This window comes from Sturnus vulgaris, chromosome 9 (genome assembly GCF_052056855.1).
Source record: "Sturnus vulgaris isolate bStuVul1 chromosome 9, bStuVul1.hap1, whole genome shotgun sequence".
NCBI lineage: Eukaryota > Metazoa > Chordata > Aves > Passeriformes > Sturnidae > Sturnus > Sturnus vulgaris.
Window position 1 is genome coordinate 28056475 of NC_142251.1, and position 14654 is coordinate 28071128.

General features: G+C 42.4%; 1 protein-coding gene across 14 annotated transcripts in view; it reads right to left on the minus strand.

Annotated features, from left to right (window-relative positions):
• The window catches only part of PRRC2C (proline rich coiled-coil 2C), a 68645-nt gene that overhangs the window by 12064 nt on the left and 41927 nt on the right, over nucleotides 1-14654 (minus strand). For 8 of the 14 annotated variants that reach the window (XM_088170268.1, XM_088170272.1, XM_088170279.1 and 5 more), the window contains exons 22-28: nucleotides 13553-13804; nucleotides 8895-8984; nucleotides 7092-7193; nucleotides 2922-3129; nucleotides 1920-2123; nucleotides 1236-1357; nucleotides 563-699 (exon numbers count right to left, since the gene is read on the minus strand). In XM_088170268.1, the coding sequence (XP_088026394.1) occupies nucleotides 563-699; nucleotides 1236-1357; nucleotides 1920-2123; nucleotides 2922-3129; nucleotides 7092-7193; nucleotides 8895-8984; nucleotides 13553-13804 (1115 nt within the window). The remainder of the gene's footprint in view (nucleotides 1-562; nucleotides 700-1235; nucleotides 1358-1919; nucleotides 2124-2921; nucleotides 3130-7091; nucleotides 7194-8894; nucleotides 8985-13552; nucleotides 13805-14654) is intronic. The other 6 variants (XM_014874734.2, XM_088170275.1, XM_088170269.1 and 3 more) reach the window with 4 other exon arrangements.

Consider the following 14654-nt stretch of genomic DNA (forward strand, 5'->3'; position numbering starts at 1 on the left):
TTTAACTACAGCCCATGCAAAACTCTCTAATTAAACTCCCAAAGCAGCTTTCTCAAAGTGGAACTGACAACATTTGTCAGAATTATACTGCTGTGAAGCAGTTTTGATAGGAAGTGCAAGGAAGCTTTGAAAGCCTTATAGTAGAAGCCTGTCTATCAGTGCCATTGGAGATACTGGATTTACAACCTTTTGCAGCAAACAGAAAATATCCTAAAACACACCATGCAGCCCCTCTACATCTGCCATGAGGTTTTTACCATCTGCAAGTTCAAACTGGAACTTCACAGTGCTTCAAGACTGCAATGTTGGTTTGATTAGGAAAAACAAATTGCTGAACTAAAGGGACAGACATTTTCTGTTCTCTTAGTATAACAGACTGCTGCTTTCAGCTCTTCAGCCTGGGTTCCTAAAGAAATAACTATCATGCATCATTTTTTAACCCACAATTTTACAACTACATCTGTACAAGGCAGACAACCTGCACACAGAGTAAGTCTGCAGGGAACCAAATTCAGTAATTCTGACACTAAAAACCCCACAGAAATCTGCATATGCTACCTACCTGTAAGGTTGTAAGGAGGAATTGAACAACTCTTGGGCTTGTGAAACAGCTGGTGCTGCTCCTAAACTCAGCTGAGCTTGATGCTGTCCTTGCAGAGGTGCATAGATGGGGATGGGGATCTGCTGAACTGAAGCAGGCTGCATAAAAGAGAAAACATTACCATGAAGTTAGAAAAGCAACAGTTAAACCCGTGCTAGGATTTGTGTAGCATTATGAAATGTAAAATAAGAATGTCAAATCCCAAGGCTGCATGCAGAGCTAGTATTGCTGCCCCCATGAAAATTGCTTTCTAGTTGAACTTTACACTTTTCCTCACAACCAACCAGAAGAGACTGAGTGAAATATTCAGATCTGTATATAAAACAACTGCCTGAGATTGCATATAGTTTTGTATGACAGAAGTTGAGTAAGCCTGCACTCACATGGCCACAGAAACACCTCCCAGGAATATGAACTTTCCCATAAATTTGTGAGTGGAAGCTTTTTCTCTCAATTTTCACAGCAAACCATCAAACACTGCCTGCATGCACCACAACGGGCAGCATGACCTCATTTTTTGCAATCTTTAATCTCACTCTCCCCTGCCCCCATGATCTAAGGATCATTAGTAAAACTTTAAAGGCAGCATGGATAGGGAGAGAAAAAAAAAAGAGAATTAGGAATGCCCAAATACCTGAGAAAGGCCTGGCTGGAAGCCTTGCTGCTGGGCCAGGGAAGGAGGTGCCAAACGGGCATGCTGGGTATTGAACAGGTGACTTGTATCCATATAAAACGCTGGGATTTGAGCTGTAGTACCTCAGGAAGAGCAATACAATTAGTACCTGATTCCCAACACCTCCCAGAAAGGTTTCCATCATGCAGCTGCTGTCAGCCCCTCCCACTGTACCAGCTACCAGAGAGCCTGGGAGAAGGAGCAGCACTGGAGAGCTGAGTGCCTCAAAAGCTTTGGTGTCTTTTCCAATTCACCCCCAGAATCTTGCACAGGTATAATTAATCTCCCACAAAAACAGATTCTGGCCAAAAATAGGCATTTGGGTGAAGGAAGGGTAAGAACTTGTTATACTGTCATGTAATTTAACTAGGTTGTTAACTAGATGTAGGATTTTCCTTAAAGAAAAAAATGTCAGTAGCATTTTAAGAAAGAAATTAAAACTAAATCATTCCTGATCTTAAATAGCAATTTACAATTCTGCAAGAAAAAAATAGTACATGAAGAGTCTCCAACTTAATTTCTTCAACAAACTAACACAGCACTACCTTTGTACTTCCTGATAAGGCACTACAGATTTAGACTAAGACTCTCCAGCTTCAAAATAAAAAAGCAGATGTGTGGCCTCTCAGCCACAAGCACCATTACCTGCTGCAGACTGAGACACATAGACCTGGGGACTCTGCTGCTGCTGGGCAATGAGGGATGGCATGCAGCTCAGCTGGGAGAAGTGGCTGGCAGAAGCCAGGCTGCTTGTCTGCAGCTGCTGGGGTTTCACTTTGCAGATATTAGGAGGGTCTGAGGTGCTTGCAGTCTTTGTACTCAGTGAAGAGGTTGTGTATGTTCCAGCTCCTAGGAGGAGAGAAGCAAAGGATGCATCAAAGACATTTCAAAGCCTCATCATTCACAGGTCAGCTGGGACAGCTCTGTAAGCACAGCCACAATTGGTAAAGAACACTGAAACTAATGCAGCTGTTTCCACCAACACAACAAAAACATGGAGCCAGTTGTGCTGAGTTCACTGTGGGAAGTGCTGCAACCCTGATACACGTCCCTTCTCAGGCACAGGAGCACAAAGAAGTACTGAGGGAGGCAGCTTGGTCAGTTTATGCAACAAAACATTGCAACCCACAGTGGCTGTGCCTCTCATGGAGATGTATTCTAATATTCCAAGGGAAGATTTAACCAGATTCAGCATCTTTTGTTTGCTGCCAAGAACCAAAGTGGCAACCAGCACTGCTTGTGAAGAGCAGCTGGACATTTGCTCTGCTTTTTGCAAATAGGTTTTGGTGGTATGAGTTCTTGAAGCTTTAACTTAAAGGAAGTAAAACTTAGCTGGACATCAGAATTATTCTCTGCCACAAAATCTACGTGCTTGCCTCCATCTGGCTGAACAAAATGAAACCAGCAGACAAGAGAAGTTCAGCTCCCCTTTCAATGTAAGTAGCTTAGGCAGAGACATCTTACTGTATTCAGCTGGCTGAAGTCAGTTAACAGCTCATTTGGGGAGTTGCTGTTCAGCTCTGCCATTCCATTTCTAGCACAAACCTTTTATTAGCTTTGCATTAAAGAATTTCAAAGGGAATCAAATCCCTCGAAACACAAGCAAGGAACAACACAACAGGACACTACAGCTTTGACATGTGGTACCTGAGAGGGATGTTGTGGGGGTAACTGAGGCCACAGGAATAGGAGGCATTGATGCACTCGAGAAAGAGCTGTAAGTGCCACTGCTTGGCCCAGTGTTGCTGCTGCTGCTGCTGCTGCCACCAGCAATGGGAGACGCTGCTGAGGTCACTGGTGAACTCTTCTCCCCCATGGTTGGGGAATTCTCCCATGCTTTGCGTGCAGACTCCATCTATTTAAAAGAAAAAAAAAATTTCCTCATCTATTAGGAAGTTTCAAGCAATCCTCCCTTCTCTTTTAACAGTTCTTTTTAGTCAAAAGGCAATTCAGGCTTCATGCCAGCCTCTTTTGGAAGTCGCTGTAATCGTGCAACTCTGTTCATGCAAAAAGCAAACAGCCTCAAGTTGGAGCTGCTCATCTCTTCCATGTGCACAGCTCATCATCTGAACATCCAATGCTCAAAAGAGAATTCACTCACGCTAATTTGGCTTGGTTTTGTTTGACATGAAGAGCAAAGACACAGTGAGCAAAAGAAAGGGAGAGCCCCCCTCTAAATATTTCCATCAAGTCCTTTACTTCCAGGTTACTTGGGCCATTTAAATGAAGCAGCCCCTTGCTTTCTTGGTCCATCATTCACTTGGAGTGACCACACAGATAGCTACTGCACACTTCAGTGAACATGACAGCAGTCAAGTTTAGATTTCCAAAGCAACTGCTGCTCAAGAAGCAACCACAAGCTGGCACAGCTTGTGTGTGCTGCTTTATGTTAAAGCTAAAAATGCTTCGTGCTCCTGTATTTCTGTAATTATGAGCTTATGTCTTGCACAGCAAGGGAGATGAAACTTTAAATATTATAGACACAGCTACCTTCCACCAGAAGTGGAAAAAACCATTGTTTTACTGCAGCCAATAAAATCTAATTCTTGCTACATTAGACATGCAATGCAAAATCTAAATTGAGACACTTCTGAGGGCTCAGTGAACAAGAAATATTAATATTTAGACTACACTCACTAATTTATAAGTTCAAACATGGTTCATGGACTTCTGCACAACCTTCAGCTGTCTCCAGTAGAAACACAAGTTTTGCTAGCAGAGCTGAAATTGCTCACTTGGAGGTTTCTGGAGACCAGGTGCTGTCTTTAGTGGTGGATATTAAGGGGCAAATATTTATTCACCACACACCTGCCCTCACTGCCTGCTCAAGAGAGCCCCCCTAGCTGGGACCTGCAGTCTCTCAAAGCCACACATGTAAACCTGCCCTGCTTTACATGAGTTAGGCAGAGTCTGGACAGACCAAACATGACTTAGGTTATTTGTCTAGATGCTTCAGAAGTGATACAAAAGCAGAGCAGTATCAAAAGAAGTGGGTCACAGGTGATCAGGACACACCTATGTGGAAAATGGGGTTTTGGACTCCTGAAGAGAATGAAGGGGAAGGAGGGAAACTTAGTTACACATGAAGTCCTCTGGGGGCAAGTCACCTATTTTCATTTTTGAGACCATCCTCCCCAGCAATCATGCACTGTTTCCCCTCCACATCTTCTTCCAAACTGGTTCTGATTCTTACAGACAAGGCAAACTTCACTCACCACTAATGTGCTGGAAATGCTTTTGTTTAGGTGTATTGCACTGGCATTGAGAGAAAGTGAGTAAGTACCTGTGACTGACAGACTAGAGAAGGTGTAGAAGGTTCTATGTTCACTGGGTTTCATGATGCCCTGGAGAAACTACTGATAGCAAAAGCTACACACTGCATTTTGTCACATCTAGGGGGCATGTAATAGAGTCCTCAAGTTTCCTTTTGGAAAACAGCTTTGCTTTTGGAAAGCTTCTTAGCAACCTCTAACTTCTATAAGCTAGAAAAAAAGATGCAAGAGAGATTGATACTCTAGGAATGCCTGTGCAGCACCACCTACAGCCCAGATGTGGAGGAATAACAGGCTCTAAACTGAGTGAGACTGGGGACAGTGCTGAAGTTTCACTGCTCAGAAAGGGCAACAAGGAGATCATGGCTGCTTGAGGCTTCTCTTCATCACTGATCCACTGGGGCCTTCACACTGCAGTAACAGTCCTGCCCATATTACCCAAAACCTCCACTGGAGACAAACCCCAATGTGCCTCTCCTTTAATACACCAAAGTCAGAAAGAAAAGTCCAAACGTGTCAGATTCTGGACCAGATGCCTACACAGCAATCTTACATGAAACCTTGGACATGAAGAGAACCAAGCAGCTCAGTCTGGGATTGCTCTGGACTTTCTTCTGCTCAGCTCCTTACCTATAACAGCCCTAAGAGCCAAGTCCTTAAGGGGATGACTGAGTAAAGGACTGAGCAAAGTTACTCCAAGGAAATGAGATCTCAACAAGGCTTCCCATATGAGCACCTTGTACCTCCACCAAAGAATGATGCCAAGCAGTGGGAGCAATTGTGGCCAAGTTCCCTACAAGTGTCTTCACAGACAGCTTTCTGTGACAGGGGATGGAGGGAAGAGGATGTGCAAGGATTCATCCTTTATGCAGGCAGAACCTGGACATTTTGCTCTTTTAAGAAAACAAAGGAAATGCTTTCCTCTCTCCTGCTCCAGAAGTACCTTTTGAAAGATGCAAGGGTTCTACTGAAGAGGATGACAAAGAGCAGAGCTGTGCCTGGGCCAGAAGGCCTGCTGTGACAGTGACAGTGTGTGCTTCAGAACAAGCCTGCTGCATTCTGCATTTGTAAAAAGGAGGAAGAGCTCCAGTGGCTGGAATAAAGAAATCAGGGACAAAGCTGCTTCCAAATAGCTTTCCATCTAGATTTTGGTCAGAGGGTTCTTCAAGGTAGCCTCAAACCATGGATCTTGGACCTATTTTGTTAGCACACATCCAAAATCTACCATCCCCTGAGAAATCAGCAACACCACAAGAGCAGGAAAAGAAATGCAGGATGAGTGAGACAGACACCACGGTCTGCTCTGTAACTGGGCAGTGTCCCACCCTTTGAGGTACAGCCCTACCTGTATGACATGGGATTCCATCTCCAGCTGCCACACAGGCAGAGACTATTTGAGAACAACACTTTCAGACGCCAGAAAGTCACATCAGGATAACTCATTACACAAGAATGCAGCAGAAAACCAGATTTTTTTAAACTACTTGTCCCTCCACAGTGCTCTCCCCATTTCTGCAGGTCTACTGTTTGCAAGAGGTGTTATACTATTTTTAGGAAATAAAAGTGTTAACAGAAGAAAAGCAAAGATTCAACAAGAGAACATGAGTATTTTTCATCTGTAGAGAACACAAGCAAGCAGCTGTCAAACTGTGCCAGTGAGACAAGTCTCACTGGGATTGACAAGCAAGTTCCTCCAAAGCATTAGTTCTGCATCCAACCTCAAGTTTCATTTCTTCTTTTAAAAACTTAGACTAAGGTCAAACACCACTAATTCCTTAATACCAGAAGCAGCAACAACACTTCTACTGGCTCAGTCACCTGCAGTCACAATCACAAAGCAGATCTAGGACACCAAATGAAGAAAATCCTCATCAACTTCTAAAAATATAGTAGCAAAGCTAGAGCCCAACTCTGTGTTAGTGAGTTATACAATGCACACAGTCCAAAATCCAACAAAACGGGAGAACAGCACTCAAAATATTCTCCATACTTGCTCTGCACTGGAAAGCAGGAAACAACAACATTTACAACACAACAAAACACGTTCTGACTCTGATCTAACTGCCTTTCACAGACACCAACACACCATCTACATGTCACTACCTGGAACTTCAGCCATCCAACTCAAAACCACACTATCACTGCACTAAAGTCAAGCTTGGCTCACCAAGTAAATCCTCCAAGCCTTTACACCAAACCAGGCAACTTATTTTAAGCTCAACACTCAAAAAACCTCAGTCAGATTCTGATGGTTTGCCATGAGCACTGTGGTCCAATGCTAAAACTCTAGGATCTTGGTTTTTCAGGGCAGTGGGAGCCAAGATTGGTTGAGATGCCAAGTGTTAATGCAAAACGGGGTTAGAAATTTATGGTTTAAATGCATCCTTCGATAGAGTCTCGTGTTTCAGCCATCCATTTATATGCAAAAGCAGTTCAGCAGAGGAAACAAAGGAAGGCTCTAAAAAAAGGTTCACCAGCAAGTTCTCCAATAACTTTTTTTCCCCTGCATGCAAGAAAATGACCCTTAGAGGGATGTGGTACATACCTTGAGGGTGAGGTCGACGGTAGCGGGAGAAACTGGAGTTAGGCTGGAGCTCTGTTGTAAAGTCTCCCTCCTAGGGAGGGGAAGGGTGTGGGGCAGGGGCACCTGAAAGGCAGGCAACACACATCACATTCTAACTACGTCTACTAGAAAAGCCCCAGAAAGCAAAGCTCAAGCTTTATCAAGTGAGCTATAATTTCTTCAAGGCTTGAGCATTTGGCAGGGAGACTGGTAAAATAAGGTGAAAATTTGGTAGGCAAGGAAAGGCCACTCAGCAGGTGCCAAGATGCTTCTGTGCTCTCTAAGAGGCTGAAGATTAAGGTTTTAAGGTGTCCATGTCCTCTGCATAAACACCAACTGTCTGTTTGGGGATTTCATGTCAAGTACCATTTCAGTTTACTGATATGCAAAAATTCTTCCCAAGCCAGGTTTGTCCCTTTTTGTACCATTACAGTACACAGGGCTTTGTGACCTTGAGTTCTGGGATGCAGTTTCTGAAAAGAGGAAGCTTTTATAGACCTGCAAAATCACAGGACCATGAAACAAAACTACAACAGATTTGCCATCCAATAATTGAATTCAGTTATTTTCTCTTTCAAAAGATCAAAGATGTGATACTCGGGGAAATAAACCTGACATAATGCTACTGCTATCTTTGCCTATGAAAATTCCAATGGATTTCCTAGAAGTTTTAAAGGAAATGAATCACAAGTACTGCAGTGTCCAGTCTGTTACTCCTAACTATTCCTCTCTCTACTCATAGCATAGCTAATAGACTTCCACTGGATGAGATAAAGCTAATCCAAAAGACAGATCCTGAAGCTTTGAAGCAGGGGATGGCACAGATCCTTTGTGGCCAGGAACCCCTAATTCCTGTGTTAGAAATTCAGCTCTAACATCCACAAGGATTGGACATCATTAACACAAAAGAATTCAGTCTTCCACACTAAACATCAGAGTCAAAAACCACAACACTACCAGAAAAGCCAGCAGAAGAGCAAGAAGTTCAATCAGTACTGCTTCAACACGGTGCTGCAGTAAGCTGAAAAGCATTTTTAGATGGAATTCACAAGACTTCATAAAAAACTGAGATCCTGCTGTATGATTCTTCTTTCCCCCATCAACAAGTGACTCAACCCTGAGCTAATTCTGCTCCTAAACAACAAGAATCACAAGATCCAAGCTCCCTGATGGCCCAGCACACTCAAGACAAACTGGATTTTGCTACAAGTCACAACCCAGCTGGTTCTTCTCAATTGCTGTGCCACGCTCACAAGTCAGGATCACTGCACTGGCTTTGAGGGCTGCAAACATCTCATCTCCATAGCAACTGAGCACCTGGAAGCCTGCTGCCTGCTCTCACAACCATTCAGCTGCTCCCTTTGCATGCACTGTGCTGTGATTTCAGGCCACAGCTCAAAACTCCTTTGTTTGTAAGAGCCTTTCTTCAAACTCGGCCTACAGAGCTTTGCTGCTGGTACCAGGCTCAAGTGCTGCCAAGAACACACTCCCTCATTATGCCTATCTCTGCTTTTTTTCAGAATTGTCCCTATCAACATCTCCACTTTCTGTGCTCTTTAGCTCACTGTGATTGTTCAAAAGACAAGAAAATACCTGAAGAATTCCAGAGCAGGTACTAATCAAACCAAATGTCCTTCAGAGTAAGATTACTGGAAAAAGCCCAGCTAGTTCACATGAAAGGAACCCTGTGGCCTTGTTCACTGAAGGCACTATTTGGTGCTTTAAAAGAAGTGTGAAAATATTTTCTTGTCTTCAAAGTCAAGACGATCACTGCAATGGACTTACGTTCGTCACCAAAGTCTCCTCCATTTTTGTACTGCTAGTAGCCACTGTGTTAGGATGAGAAGAAGGTGTAGTGTAGTCTGTTACAGACTCCTGTGAAGAAAAACAATTCCATTAAAATATCTCCCTTACCTAAATTCCATTTCAGTTTCTTGGACAGATGTTAGCCTTTCTACAGGAGGAGCAACAGAACCAAGCAACAGAAGATTAGAATTTCACACTGCTTTTTCTTACAAGTCACGTCTAGAAATCCTTATTGCAGAATTGCTACTGAGGTCAGGAGGATTCCTAGAAGATTACAGTTTACCCCATGACCTCATAATATACATCTGGAGAAAAGTCAAAATACAGTCTGTAAGGCAAGAACATACAGAGCAATGTATTGCCTGGGCACTGCAAAACTGGACTGTGCTGGTACAACCAATTATCATTTGTCACCCAAGATGCTTCAGCCACCTGCAGGCCCTTTCAATCTACTGAAAAAGTAAAATTTCTGTAGCTTTAAATAAATACAGAAATTTCTTACTGTGACAAGAAAGGCCCTCCAGATTAAAAAGAACACAAAAGGATGGTTGTAATTTGCAAAACAATTTTCTTTCCTGGAAGTTTTGTCTCTGAAAGTCACAAGACCCAGATTATCTGGATGGAGCAGGCTACCTTCTGATTTCTGAACTGGGAAAGGACTTCAAGGAAGAAAAGAACTGAGGTTTCCAGTCTCCTCAGAGGCTTTCCTTTCTCCACATCTCAAGTTTTACATCCCTGAAGCCCAGGAAAGGCTCCACCACCTTTATAGAACCAACCATCACAGAAGAACAAATCAGCAGAACTGTTATTGAATGTCTGGACTTGCCAACCCATAATGATAAGCTATTAAAAAAAGTGCACACTCAATTTACTCCTCAGGCCTGTGGCAATGCCTCTAAAAAAGTAATTAGAGCACTGAGATACTGACAAATGACAAAGAATCCTCCTAAAAACGATGAGCTCATTTTGGTAAAAGACCAGAACAAGCTAAACCATAACAGGGTGAGGGAGGACAATGTGCACAGTGATTTATTTTTATAATTTATGAAGAAAATAGAGAACTCTTTCTCTCCATTTATTTACTTCCTTTACTTGTTAAGCTGGTGAAATACAAGAGATATGGTGCTTCCCACAATCCCAACCACCAAACTGCATTAGTTGCACATTTGCACTGGATTCCAACAGGCAAACTTCATCTAGGTAGAACAAGGCAAGCACACAAGGCTGTTCTAATCACAAAGGCCTCCTAATGAAGTAATTAAATGGCTCCAGATTTTTAAAAGGAAATGTTTTTATTAGATTTCCTTCAAGGTCAGGATGCAATTTTTTCAGGGTTTCAGCAATGAAATTCCTTATGCAAGAAGATGGATCAAGACTACTGCTAACGTTCTCTTATTCTGCAAGCTCACAGCACACAAAGAGCTTTTTCACTAGAATTAAACCCAACCCACTGTACCAACTCTGGTGCCCTTACAAGAGCAATGCTGAAGCACAAGGGTGGTTTATGTGCTGATCATGCAGACAAGACAATGCTTTAACCACATGAACACCACACCAGGAACTGTAGATTAATCTCCATCCTCCATTTCCTGGTACAATCTCCAGAACATTTCCTGTTTGATGTGGCTTATCACCACAAGCTTTTGTAATTCAGTTAAAGTAGTGATTCTCCTGTACATCTGTCTGACTGAAGAAACCAACTGATTCCTTTATTATAAATTAGTAACATCTAGAGCAAAAAGCTCATGTTTATGCTTTTTTTGGAGTTTTCTACAAATTGTTTATACCTGAAGAAAGAAAAAACAGACTTTTTGTAACTACCTCCTTCAAAAAGATGAGATCACAAAACCTCAATGACTTGATGAACAAAGCACAAGGCAGAGCTCAGAGCTGGCCTTGCTGTGAAGGATCAGGCTACTTTATGGGATGAATTAGCTATTTGATTTCTTCCTGATTTACATAAATCATCCAAATTGGAGCTTGAAATACACTCAAAATCTTCTGAAAAACCAGTCTGTGTGTCCTTTTAGACATGATCTGTAAGACACAGCTGTTGCTATCTGTCCAAATACTTCACTGGTGTCCACAATCAGCTCTTGATCCTCCTGACCTGATCTGACAGGTTCAAATGGAAGGCTGGGAAAGACAAGGGCTAAGATGTTTTACCCAATTCACAAACTTACACATCAGACTGCCTTCACTACAAAAATACTGCAAAATCCAAGAGAAACAGCTGCAATGGCTTCTGAGCATCATACTTATGGACTAAACTTCAACATCTCACTGCAGGAGCTCATTTATATTTATACAGTTTCTAAGCAGTCTTGTATGATTAAATGCACGTGCTCTCATCAAGATATTTGTTTTGGAAGGGATGGGGTACTCTTACAAAGCTTCTGAGGGAGGACAGCTGGCTTTTACAGACATTTAAATCACCAAACACATCACAAGCATGCCTTGCTGGAAGCTGAGCAGTAGTCTCTGAGGGGGATGTTTAAGACTATCAAAAGAAAAGCCATTTAGGTTTGCCAAAATTTCAGTATTTGACACTGAAACAACAGGTTAAAGATGTCAACACTTCTTCCCTCATGAACTAGCAATGGAAAGAGTACCAAAACAAGAAAAAGCAATTGCAATGTAAATCAGTACAAGAACTCCAAGGCTGGAGCAGTATTTGAACCCCTTTTAAAAGCCTCTTAAAAAAATAGAGACATTTACTGCAGGTTTATTCCTGCAAAACCTAGATGAAGGTTATCTTATCCAATAAATTTGCATGTTGTTGGTTAAAATTCCAGAGATGTAACTCTATTGTTTCAACTTCCACTTCTTTCCTAGAAAAAGCAACTTACTATTGCCTAAGGAATTACTCCTAACAAAAGGAATTTAAAAGCAAACCTGGTGCTGTTAAGACAAGTATTTAAGCCTATTATTAAAAGCTTCTTTAAGCAACCACTCAGCAAGGAAATTATTGAGAATTTTCATATGCAGCACAAACTGGAAAGCTTCTTTCCACTCTGGTCTTCCTTCCAGAAGACAGAATCTCAGTGCTTTAGTACTTAGTCTAAAGAACCTTAGCAACCCATGTTAAACTCAATCTAGACTGGCACGAAGTCCACACTTTCCTTTTGAAAAACTCATACTTCAAAAACACAACTGCAGAGAGGAAATTCTGCTGATTTCAGCAGAGCTACTTGACTACACTGAGTCAGCCTGCAGTAATGAAAGCTGTGCTTCCTATTCTGTTTGTGGCTTAGGAGAATCCTCTTCTCCTGCCCTGAGCTCTGGCCACAGGACTCTGTGGGACCTTGGGAAGCACAGGACACAAACAGGCTCCCCAAACACCTGAGCAAGCTGCTCTTCACTGCTCCACACTTCTCATTCTCACACAAAGACACTTTATCAATTTCTGGCATGAACATAAACCACTCACATCTACCTACAAGATGGAAAATAATGTGAGGAAGGATGAGAAATCCCTGCACTGAATTTTCTCAAGCCTGCAGCTTCCATACTGAACACAAATATCCTCCCTAACACTTGCTCTGTAGCAACACTTCACTGAGACAGTATCTTTTTCTGGCAAAAAGCTGACAAAGCTGCCCTTTGTTTTGGGTTTTTTTTTCCCTAGCTGTGGGTGACAAAGATGAAATGGAAGTGATCCACACTTCACATTCTTCAGCTATTAATGTACCTCTTAAAGAAAATCAGTTTTCCTAAAGGACATCAGAAGATTTCTGCTTAAGACCAGGATGGTTGAGACAGCAGGCAACCTGAGTCTACACTTAGAAAACTGCTTTTCAAACCTACAAAGAACATTTTTCCTCTACCAAAGCAGGTATAACTATTAAGGAGTAGCTACTTAAACTGCATGGCTTCTTTACATTTGAGAGATGACAACCAGAGTACCTGATCAAAACACAGGCAGAAAGGAGATGCCTCTGGGGATGTTCTTCAGTCACATCTAAGAATTGAGCTGATTTGTACAGAACTCAGAAAACAGAACTGAGCTGAACAGAACAATGAATCCCAACAGCAGATCACCATCTCACTGCTGAGCAGTTAGAAAGAAAACAGGGGACTGGGATGAGTGCTAAACACTGTAAAGTTCTGCAAGGAATATCTAGACAACATCCAAGCCAAGAGAATACACATGACCATTTAGGGAAACAGAACAAGCCTTACCCAAAGCTTTAGCACCTTCCTAGTTCAGAGATTTCTTTTGTTCACAGAACAGCACTTAATTCACAGCTTGAGGTAATCCATACACTCAAGCATCAATCATGCACACAACTTCACTTCTCTGCTGGAAGTCGTCTTGCACACATCACACTGATCTGAGGCTACAGACTCTGCCTACACCAGGCTCCAGTGCCACTCTCCACAGCAGGGCTCAGCACTGAGTTTTCCCATTCAGCAGAACAGACTTGCAAGCTCATCTGTGCTCAGGGCTGTGACAGAACAGCATGTCTCTGTAGCACTGTTGAATTCAAGCAGTACCAATGTTTCCTATCTGCTACTCAGTGGGCTCCAAGCACCACCAGCAGGCAACCAAGCATCAACCACCTCGCTGTAATCACATTTCACATACAGTGCTCAGTAATAGTCCATTTTATTTTTTCTGGCAATGTGTTTCTTACCTTGGTGTTCGTCCCAAACTCTGGAGCAGACACAGATATCATGGTTCCTATCTCCGTGCTCAGCTCGCTCGCTGCTTTGGTCTCCTTTGTAGTGACAGGCTCTGGGCTCCTGACAGAGGTGGGGGATGGCTTCTCCTGTCCCTCAGGCTCTCCCTGCTGGGCATCCTTCACCTTCCTGTTCTTTAAAGAGCGTTCTTTGCCAATAGGACCGGGTTTATACTCTTTGTTTTCTACCGGGCTCAAGTCTGGAAGCTAAGTCAGTGTTAATTTGTCAGTCATGCCTTCCTCTCTGTGTCCTATCCAACAAAAATACTTTAACATGCTATGTTTAAACATAACAAAGCTTTCCAAATGGAAGCATTTTCTATCAGGTAAGGCATTTGAGACTAAGTTAGTGACAGGTACATGAAATACATTGATTTTGAACATCAGGAATCTAAACCATTGTTTTCAAGCAGTGAATTTTTTTAATGTTAAGTGGCAGAGTTCAAATAAAATACAAAATAATGTCAGTTTGACTGTCCTTACAAGAAAAGCATAAAAAAATACAGAAACCACACGACTTTGTATACCTACAGGTTATTTTTTATTTTCAGAGATGCAGGATTTTATGGGGCCCCAGGAAACTAGAACAGAAGACTCTACCTTTATTTGAAATGATCTTGACATATGGATGTTGGCAGCGTTTTTCCCTGGAAACTGATCACTAAAGGGATCCAGAAAAAATAAAACACCTACACACAAGTGTTGCATTATATTGCAGACACCATGGTTGGATCACTGCTGCAATTCAGCAGTTCTTTTCTGTGCAGCTGTATTACAGCAGAATGAAGGGCCCTAGGGAACCTGAATGCTCTGCTGTTTCAACAGCCACGGCCTTTCTGGCTGAGACTCTCAGCCCACTTCACTACTGAGCAGCACAAAAATCCCTTCAAGGCAGTCCTGAAAACCCAATTCCTTAAGCTTTGATAGTGGAAAGACAGAAGCTGCTGGTAATTGTTTTTCTCAATACCAACCAGCAATTTCAGGAGTGCATGAAGACTCTAAAATACGATGGTTCTGGGGAGGGTGGAGTTTCCCAAAGGATTTGGTACCCTCAGGA